Source organism: Myotis nattereri (assembly GCF_964212035.1).
Source record: "Myotis nattereri genome assembly, chromosome: 11".
Taxonomy (NCBI): Eukaryota; Metazoa; Chordata; class Mammalia; order Chiroptera; family Vespertilionidae; genus Myotis; species Myotis nattereri.
Window position 1 is genome coordinate 22,548,240 of NC_138086.1, and position 10,471 is coordinate 22,558,710.

The 10,471-nt window shown below is 45.8% G+C and overlaps 1 protein-coding gene across 1 annotated transcript in view; it reads right to left on the bottom strand.

Moving 5' to 3' along the window:
- COPG2 (COPI coat complex subunit gamma 2) overlaps positions 1-8,710 on the bottom strand; it is a 282,874-nt gene extending 274,164 nt beyond the window's left edge. Inside the window, exon 1 of the mRNA XM_081102433.1 lies at positions 7,947-8,710. Coding sequence (XP_080958559.1) covers positions 7,947-7,973 — 27 coding nt within the window. The 5' untranslated portion in view covers positions 7,974-8,710. The remainder of the gene's footprint in view (positions 1-7,946) is intronic.
- Positions 8,711-10,471: the final 1,761 nt, after the last annotated feature.

A 10,471-nucleotide genomic window follows, 5' to 3' on the forward strand; every position in this document is an offset into this window, starting at 1 on the left:
ATTCACACACTGGGATTCCATTCCTTTGTTTAGTGACACTGAACAAAGCAGAAGTACATGTAGCAAGGGGGTAGATCCTAAAAACATAGTAATGTTTTAAATTGCAAAATATTATGAAGATGATACTATTTATATATCATTTTAGAAAACACAAAAAAATATTGTTTAGATTATGGATTCACCCAGATGTAATCCATTTATATACACATGGACAGGAGGATACCATGCTCAAGATAGTAATTAGCCTCTGGGAAAGGAAGGTGCCCCACGTGCTCCTGGCAAAATCCTCAACTCTCCTTCCCCCTAATAAGTCATGCTCTCAATTTCATATTCTGCCTAAGGGACCATCTGAATGAACTGCATTGTGCTATTCATGATTATTTACCTCAGTCATTACCCAAAAAAACCCCTAACATATCCTGGTCATTACTCACCACCATGCATTTGGGTACAGCACCTGATCTGAGTCCAGCTTCTACTCTTCCACAAATCCCAAACCCCTCCACCATGTTCTCCAGCAAAATTCCTTCGATCCTAACTCTTCTCTGAAGTGTCCCATCTTTTCTCTAAAACCTGGCTCTCCCCTGAGATTCCCCTGCAGACCTCTCAAATGGTAGTTTTCTCTCCTATAACCCTCATCCACCACACCTAGGGGTGGGGAAGCTGTCCAAGTCGATCCTCACTGCCTTTTCAAAATTACTGTATTGCTTTCTTTCACTGTAAATCCTTCCCTTAAAAAGGTCTGGCTTCAAAGCTTATGCCATTGGACTTTATCCCCTCCCACCATTCCTGGTTGCATATATAGATGCTGGTTACTTCCCTTACATTTAAAAAATATTATTGCCTTGTTCACTATCACTATCTCCAATATTACCCCACTAATAATTATTGGTGAATTTAATGCCAAAACAGACAATTTTAAAACTCTGCTCACTCTGCGGAATTGACCACTTCTTCTCCAATAATCCTGTCCTTCTTCCTATTGCCATCACCCACTTTATCAATAAGGGTATCCCTTTCATAATTTCATTTCCAAGCATTTCACTCTCCAACCACCACTCCTGACTCCAACCACTCTTTTCATTCCATCAGGACCTATACCCTGATCCTATCAATGTTTTACTTTTTCAATCAGTCCCTGTTCTTCTTACTTGCCTCCTAACCAAACACAGATTTCACAGTCAATACAATTTTTCAACTTTTTTGCACCTCTCTCTGTTTACTAACTTGGCAAAATCCCAACCCTAACCATTCCATGCCTTAACCTGAAGCCTGTAACTGGAGAAAAAATTCACCATGCTACCTGGTAATACTTTAAACCATGACCACTAACTTCAAGGGCCATCTGTCCTGTCAAACAATCCCACATTTCCGCAATTCATTCCCTAGAACACTCTGTCATGCCTTCTTTTTTAATACAACCTCTGTGCTGGAGGCTTCAAGTTTGTCCTCACTCTGTTTCTTCCCTGCTCTGCAACCTCTTCCCTGCTCCATATCCAGCTCCTCCTCCCAACTGCCCGTCTTCTGAGCCACAGCAACCACAGACCCACCACCAGATACTTGCCCCACATATTCACAGCCACAAAGAAGCAACGGCCCTCCATACCTTTTGGGGGGTTATTTATAATTGTTTATTTTATTTTATTTTTTTTCACCACCTTTTAGCCCCTCTATGCCCTCTTCCACCTCTACTCCCTCCACCCCCCTTCACTACACTTGTAGTCCATGTCCATGAGTTCTCTCTTTGTCTTTTTTGTTCAATCCCTCCACCTCCCCCCCTTACCACCCCCCCCATACACACACACACACCTTCTCACACACCAGAGCTGTCTGCCTGCTCTCTATCTGTGAGTTTGTCTCTATTTTGCTTGGAAGTCCAGTTTGTTCATTAGATTCCACATATGAGTGAAATCATACTGTACTTGTCTTTCTCTGACTGCCTTATTTCACTTAACATAAAGTTGTCCAGCTCCATCCATGCTGTGACAAAGATTTAAATTTTCTTCCTTTTTACAGCAGAGTAGTATTCCATTGTGTAAATGTACCACAGCTTTTTTTTTTTTAAGATAATGGTTTCCTGTCCTGTTTCCTTATTTAAACTCGGTCTGGTTGGATAAAACTGAACTTTTCTACCTAGTGATCTTGTGTTCTCAAGCTTATGTCTTTCCTAGGTGAACACTGGCTCCACTTCCCACTTCTTGGTTTCTTCATTAATCTCTTGGGCTCACAATCTTGTCAACATCGTTGATTCCTGTCTCTTCTTTATTCCTCATCATCATTCTGTCATTTTCTGACATGTCTCTCACATTTATCTCTTTCTCTCTTTAATTCAGACCATTATCCCTAATACTCAAGTCTCTTCACAACTGCCTCCTCTTTGGGTCTTGCTACCTCCAGTCTCCGCTTTCTCTGAAGCATATGGTGCTCTGTTTCCTGATTAGTCTTCCATAAACTCAACTTTTATTATCTCACTCTTCCGATCAAAAGTGGAGTCAGGGATTACACATGTCCCTTCTCCTCAAGTAAAAACGTATTTGGTCATTTTAAAAAATCTTGCTACTTTTACATAACCTGTTAAGCTACTGTGCAGCTTAGAACAATCTTTTCACTGGTTTGTAGGTGTTCTCACTCACCCACTCACTCACTCATTCAATCACTCACCAACCCACAACGCCCCCTCTCCTTCAGAATAACAGCCCACAAAAGTGTCTACATCTACTGTTCAAACCTGTGGATATATATGGTCAATGGCAAGAGGGAGTTAAGGTTGCAGATGGAACTAAGGTTGCTAATCAGCTGACTTTGAGATGGGGAGAATATCCTTGATTATCCAGGCAGGCCTAACAAAATGATATCAGAGTCCTTAAAAGTGGGAGAGGAAGGCTAAAAAGAGAGAAAGAGAAGACAAAAGTAGGGCCTGAGTGATTCAATGTGAGAGCTACCACAGCTTTTTTATCCACTCATCTACTCAAGGTCACTTGGGCTGCTTCCAAATCTTGGCTATTATAAATAATACTGCAATGAACATAGGGGTGCATATATTTTTTCTGATTGGTGTTTCAGGATTCTTAGGATATATTCCCAGCAGTGGGATCACTGAGTCAAAAGGCAGTTCCTTTTTTAAGAAAACTCATACTGTTCACAGCACCAGTTTGCATTCCCACTAACAGTGCACAAGGGTTCCCTTTTCTCCACATTCAAACATCCTGGTCAACATTTGTTGTTCGCTGACTTATTAATGATAGCCATTCTAACAGGTGTGAGGTGATATCTCATTGTAGTTTTAATTTGCATCTCTCTGATGATTAGTGATGTTGAACATCTTTTCATATGCCTATTGGCCATCTGTATGTCCTCATTGGAGAAGTGTTTATTCGTGTCTTTTGCCCATTTTTAAATTGGATTGTTTGGGTTTTTTGGTGTTGAGCTTTATAAGTTCTTTATAAATTTTGGATATTTACCCCTTATCAGAGGTATCAATGGCAAATATGTTCATCCTTTCAGTGGGTTCTTTTTCCATAACTTTTATAATAGTCCTTCTCCTTGGCTCTACTCCAATAGCTTGAAATGCCTAGCATTCTAATCCTATCTAATAAAAGAGAAACATGGTAATTGGTGTACAACCGCTACCCTTCCCATTGGCTAATCAGGGTGATATGCAAATTAACTGTCATCCAAGATGGCGGCCGGCAGCCAGGCAGTTTGAAACTAACATGAGGCTTGCTTGCTTCAGTGATGGAGGAAACCAACGTTCCCCCGCCTGCCTTGCAGGCCTCTGAGCCTGCAGTTTGAAACATTGTAACAAATATATCTCAGAGCTGGAGTTATACATTGTTTCGAACCGAAACAAACCAGATACCTACTTTCAGCAGTGGAGGCCTAAGAGCTGGAGCCTCAGAGCTAAAGCTGGCCCAGAATTAAAAAAAAAGAAAAAAGAAAAAAAGGAGCGGTTGGGAGCTTCCGGAACCCGCCAGCCTGAAAACAGCCCTCAGCCCCTCAGCCAGACTGTCCAGGCACCCCAGTGGGGACCCCCACCCTGAAGGGTGTATGACCAGCTGCAAATAGCCCTCAGCTCCTCACCCAGGCTGGCCAGGCACCCCAGTGGGGACCCCCACCCTGATCCAGGACACCCTTCAGGGCAAACCAGCCAGCCCCACCCATGCACCAGGCCTCTACCCTATATAGTAAAAGGGTAATATGCCTCCCAGCACCGGGATCAGCGGAGCTGAGAGGCCTCCCAGCACCGGGATCAGCAGAGCCGAGAGGCCTCCCGGCACCGGGATCAGCGTGACAGGGGACAGCGCCCAAACCCCCTGATCGCCCTGCAGCTCTGTGTGTGACAGGGGGCGGGGCCACAACCTCCCTATCTGCCCTGCTCTGTTTGTGACAGGGGAAGGCACCCCAACCCCCTGATCCGCCCTGCTCTGTGCCTGATACAGGGGAGCTCCCCAACCTCTGATCGCCCTGTGGCTGTGTGTGTGACAGGGTGCGGCGCCCCAACCCCCTGATCGGCCCTGCTCTGTGTGTGACAGGGTGAGGCGCCCCAACCCGCCCCCCCCCCCCGCCCCCCACAGGCCCTGCTCTGTGTGTGACAGGGTAGAGCCATAACCTCCCCATCGGCCCTGCCCTGAGTGTGACAGTTGCAGCGTCACAACCCCCTGATCCGCCCTGCTGTGTGTGTGACAGGGGGCGGCGCCCCAACTCGCCTATCAGCCCTACTCTCTGAGTGACAGCGGGGAGCTCCTCAACCCCCTGATGGGCCCTGCTCTGTGTGTGACAGGGGGGAGCTCCCCAACCCCCTGATCCGCCCTGCTCTGTGCATGACAGGGGGGAGCTCCCCAACCCCCTGATCGGCCCTGCTCTGTGGGTGATAGAGGGTGGCGCCACAACCCCCACCCCCGCCCCCCCACGGCCCTGATCTGTGTGTGATGGGGTAGAGCCATAACCTCCCCATTGGCCCTGCCCTGAGTGTGACAGTTGCGGCGTCGCAACCCCCGGACCCGCCCTGCTGTGTGTGTGACAGGGGGCGGCGCCCCAACTCCCCTATCAGCCCTACTCTCTGAGTGACAGCGGGGAGCTCCTCAACCCCCTGATGGGCCCTGCTCGGTGCGTGACAGGGGGGAGCTCCCCAACCCCCTGATCGACCCTGCTCTGTGCGTGACAGGGTAAGGAGCCCCAACCCCCCTGATGGGCCCTGCTCTATGTGTGACAGGGGGCAGCGCCCCAACCCCCGGATTGGCCCTGCTCTGTGCGTAATAGGGGGTGGCGCCGCAACCTCCCCATCGACCCTGCCTTGAATGTGACAGGGGGAGGTGCCCTAACCCCCCATTCGGCCCTACCCTGAGCGTGACTGGGGGTGGCATTGCAACCTCCCGATCCGCCCTGCTCTGTGTATGACAGGGGGCAGCGCCCCAACACCCCAATCGGCCCTGCTCTGAGCCCAACCAGGGGCTGCACCTAGGGATTGGGCCTGCCCTTTGCCACCCGGGAGCAGGCCTAAGCCAGCAGGGCGTTATCTCCCGAGGGGTCCCAGACTGCGAGACGGCACAGGCCAGGCTGAGGGACACCCCCTTCCCCCCAAGTGCACACATTTTTGTGCACCAGGCCTCTAGTTCCTCTAATAACAATCTATACTAAAAAAAGGGTAATATGCTGATTAGACCGGGAGAGCTTCCAGGAGACCTTCCAGATGTCCTTCCAGACAAAGCCATGGTGGCAGGGCCTAGGCAGAGGCGGTTAGGAGCCATCAGGCCAGGAGGGGAGGGCAGTTGGAGGTGAGCAGGCCAGCAGGGGGAGCAGTTGGGGGCAAGCAGGCTGGCAGGGGGGCAACTGGGAGCAAGTAGGCTGGCAGGGGGAAAGCTGGGGGCGATCAGGCCAGCGGGGGGGGGGGGCAGTTGGGGGCGAGCAGGCTGGTGGGGGGGCAGTGGGGGCAAGCAGGCCAGCAAGGGGGGGCAGTTGGGGGCAATCAGTCTGGCAGGGGGAGGGCAGTTGGGGGTGAGCAGACTGGTGATGGGGGGCAGTTGGGGGCAAGCAGGCCAGCAGGCAGGTGAGCGGTTAGGAGCCAGCGGTCCTGGATTGCGAGAGGGATGTCCTAAACCGGCAGTCGGACATCTCCCGAGGGTCCCAGATTGGAGAGGGTGCAGGCCAGGCTGAGGGACAACCCCCGCCCCCCCACTGCCCTGTGCACCAGGCCACTAGTTCTATAATAGTCACGGTAGTTCTGCTTTCCTGATTAAACACTGAATTTTTGGTACAGGGAGTGGTTAAAGGGAAATAGGACCTTAAGGATATGAACCTTAAATTGCTTCTCTGAGTTGATAAAAGCCATTAATGACCCTGTTTCCAGTGGTAAAGGGGACACTAGCAGTCTATGGCATGCAGTGGCAAAATACTTAAATTACCACCTCAGATAAGCATAACAAGGAACCTATAAAAGACAAGGCTTTGACCCAGTAGTTGTTGCCATAGAACATTTTTGTAAAAATGAGTTGTATAATGGGTTAGTTGCTTCTAAGAACACTGAAGAACTTGGTAAAAGAAAATGAGCTCAGAGTTTTAAATTCACAGCTCAAGGTCTGGGTAAGTGACTAGAAATGTTCTATGTTGCTTTAATAAGAAACCTATGTCATATGGACACAGGGCTGAGATTGCTGAAAGGCATACTCTGCAGGCCAAATTACAATGCAAATTCAATTCACACCCTTGTAGGGCATCTTATGTTAATGTTAGGACCTTGAGCCAAACCGGTTTGGCTCAGTGAGTAGAGCGTTGGCCTGCGGACTGAAAGGTCCCAGGTTCGATTCCGGTCAAGGGCATGTACCTTGGTTGCGGGCACATCCCCAGTAGGGAGGTGTGCAGGAGGCAGCTGGCCGATGTTTCTCTCTCATCGATGTTTCTAACTGTCTATCCCTCTCCCTTCCTCTCTATGAAAAATCAATAAAATATATTAAAAAAAAAAAAAGTTAGGACCTTGACTGGGAAGGAGTTGGGGCCCTGAAAATTGGAATGGAGATATATGGGCAGACTCTGATGCAGTTGAGTACCTTGAACCCTTAAATTCCACCAAGCCTCCTTTGCAAGTGCAAGTAGTTCTCCATCCTCTGTCTGAGGAAAATCATCTCCCTTTGCCTGAAGAATGTGTAATGGCCTCCCCTGAGATAGTTGCCTTACAAGGGACTGCGGGTGTTCCGGAGGACCCACCCCAAAACTTCTCATCATCCAGACATACAACCAGCCTCAAATCCCAGAAGGCCCTGGGGGGTCAGACAAAAAACGTGGCCAGTGATGATATGCAATACCTCCCAAATGGACTGCCAAGATTTGGACAACTTATGTCACCAGAAAGGTGGAAAGTACATATTCCAGAATCCCCTTCCCTGTATGGTTCTGCGCTAGAGCTGGGCAAAGAGAAATACGTGCCACAGAAGACAGGAGGAGAGCAGCAGCCACTGTGCTCTGAAAGTCGGGTGGTCTAAGGTAATGAGACAGACGAGGAGGCTCTGGCAGCTCTCGTTTGTCCTCACTCTTCTTCCCGCCCACTCCATATCCTCTTTCCCACTCTGCACCCAGCTCTTCTCAACTGCCAGCCTTGCTAACCAACGGCAACCCCAGACCCACCAGAAACTTGACTGAGAATGCAGAGCTGTGGAAGCTCTGTGTCTGACTCCCATGCCAGTCAGTTCACTTCGGCAGTGTCATGCCAGAAGCTGGGTAGTGACAGCCTTTATGACTGCATGGTAGACCCGTGGGTGAGCAGCTTTATACTATAGACTTCATTCTTCCATTTTCATAGGTCCTTTCATGAACATTTTAGGAAAATAAACAATTTTAAAGTAATTTTAAACATTTCAAGCAACCTTCCCTAATTTGGAGCACTCTGAGTTCCCCAAGGAATACAAATAAAAGCAGCTTTTTCAGCCTAAAGGGATAAAAATAAAAGGACTTACATCATTAGACTGAAACAATCGAGTCATGGCAAAGAAGGCTTCTGTGGCTTCTACAGTTCCAAAGTGTTCCCCCTAAGTAAAATTGAAAACAATAATTAAGGATTTTTCTCTTTATTTCTGCAAAATTCTTTTAGAATGCAGGAAAAAAAATCTGTTTGTAAACAGTGGCCTTTTTGCTTTTTCTGACATAGCCATTGATCTGCTCCTTACTTAAAATAATTCAGTACCACACAGCGTGCTATAAAAGTTCTAGAATAGTGGTCTCTAACTTTACAGCAGGAACTGTTTTAATATCCCTGAAGAACTGTGATTTACAAGGAGGTAGAGATGATGGCAAGTTGAGTCCCTAATCAGATTGCAATGTTATTATTACACTTCCTACAAGCAGAGATCATACCCAATACCTTTCTATAATCCAATGCCCATCACAAAGCCTGTCATTCTCATTGGAACATAATAAATATTGAACTGTGAAAAACTATTAGGGCCCTAGCTAGTTTGGCTCAGTGGATAGAGCATCAGCCTGCGGACTGAAGGGTCCTGGGTTCAATTCTGCTCAAGGGCATATACCCAGGTTGCGGGCTCAATCCCCAGTGGAGGGCATGCAGGAGGCAGCCAATCAATGGTTCTCTCTCATCATTGATGTTTCTATCTCTCCCTCTCCCTCTCTTGTCCTCTCTGAAATCAATAAAAACATATTTAAAAAAATAAAAGAGAACCACATTTTTTGTGTGTAACAAGGTATTAAATAACCTATTTCACTTATAGTCAAAACACTGCAGATCACAGGGTACCTGAAACATTACCATGTCAATGTAATATCTTCATTAAAGCCATCCGATAAAATGTCAGGCCCAATCACTTTCAGAACATTGAATTTTACACAGAATATAAGTAATCTTCACTCTATTTGTCATGAGTCTAAGAATAAGCCTATTTTGATGAAACACTTTGAAAGCTTCGGATGAAAGATGAAGTATAATAGTTTACAATCGCTTTAATCAGAATATCCAACTTGCTCATGAGTAAAGGATTTTCCCTCTTACTTTCATACCTGCTTCCTGAATACCTAGAAGGCCAGGCACTTTTCAGTCATATTGGTAAAACTTGAGTGCCTACTTGACTTGAAACTCAGAAAACATATAAATATGTTAACTCTGGTAGAAATTCAAAAGAATTTTTCCACCAAGCTCCCCCAAGATCTAGGCAAAAGAAAAAACTAAGACTCCCAAACCTGTTTATGTATCAGCCTGTGCTTGGTAAGTTCCTTATCAAGATAATTAAATGTTTCAACATGAGTTGCCCATCAAAGAGCTATTGGCCAATACAAAGGTATATGCTACTCTGAACCAACAACAACTACTCAAAGCTCTGCTTATATAATGGGTTCAGGTAACTTGGACACAACGTGTGTTATAAAAAGTTAAATCAAACTAACTGTGCCTTAAATGTTTCCAATATGATACCACAGAGGGATATGGCTTTGTGAACTTTATTTAAAAGTATCTACTTGGCCCTGGCTGGTTTGACTCAGTGGTTAGTGGGTCAGCACGCATACCAAGGGGTCCTGGGTTTGATTCTCAGTCAAGAGCAGGTATCTGAGTTGCGGGTTTCATCCCTGGCCCCAGCCGGGGCGTATGCAGGGGGCAACCAATCAATGTCTCTCTCACATCAATGTCTCTCTCACTCTCTCTCCCCCACCCACCCCTTTCTTTCCCTTCCCTTCCACTCTCTCTAAAAAAAAAAAAAAAATCAATGGAAAATAATATCTTCGCTTCCACTCTCTCTACAATAAATGGAAAAAATATCTTCAGGTGAGGATTAACAACAACAACAAAAGTATGTACTCATTGCTCAATCTCCATGTGCATACAAAACTTTATTATGTCTCTAGATGAAGTCGTCAGTCATGAAGCATAGTAAAGATAAAATATTCTCATGGAATTGAATTGGAAACCACAGTCTTCTTAGCACCATATATAAACCATCTGAGAGTGTGAGGGTGTGTGTGTATGTGTGTGTGTATGTGTGTGTGTGTGTAAGAAACAAAATCACATTTTCTAAGGCCCTGAAATTTTATGAAATGTTTTAAGTCAACAAGAAAAAAAAAAAAAACATTTAAAATTTAAATTAGTAATAATAATGGCAAATAGAAGTTATTTCATTTAGGGCAAATATTTTTGTTGGTTTTGTCAGTTATATCCCAGTGTCTAAAACAGTGCCTAGGACAGCAGATTAGTAATAAACATTTGCTGAATGACTGAATGAAAACTATTCCTGAATGCTTACTATGTATCCAGGACTATTCTCAATGCTTTATACTTATTATCTCAGTTAATCACTACCACTTCATAAAACAGATATTATTGTAATCCCCATTTATAGAAAAGGACATTAAGGAAGAATCACATAATTGTAATGGTGGAGTAGGGATAATAAATATAAAATTTGAATATTAAATGTAAAGCTTTAAAACATCACTATATACCCACCCAGACCCCAAAAAGGGTACAATATCTATCTAG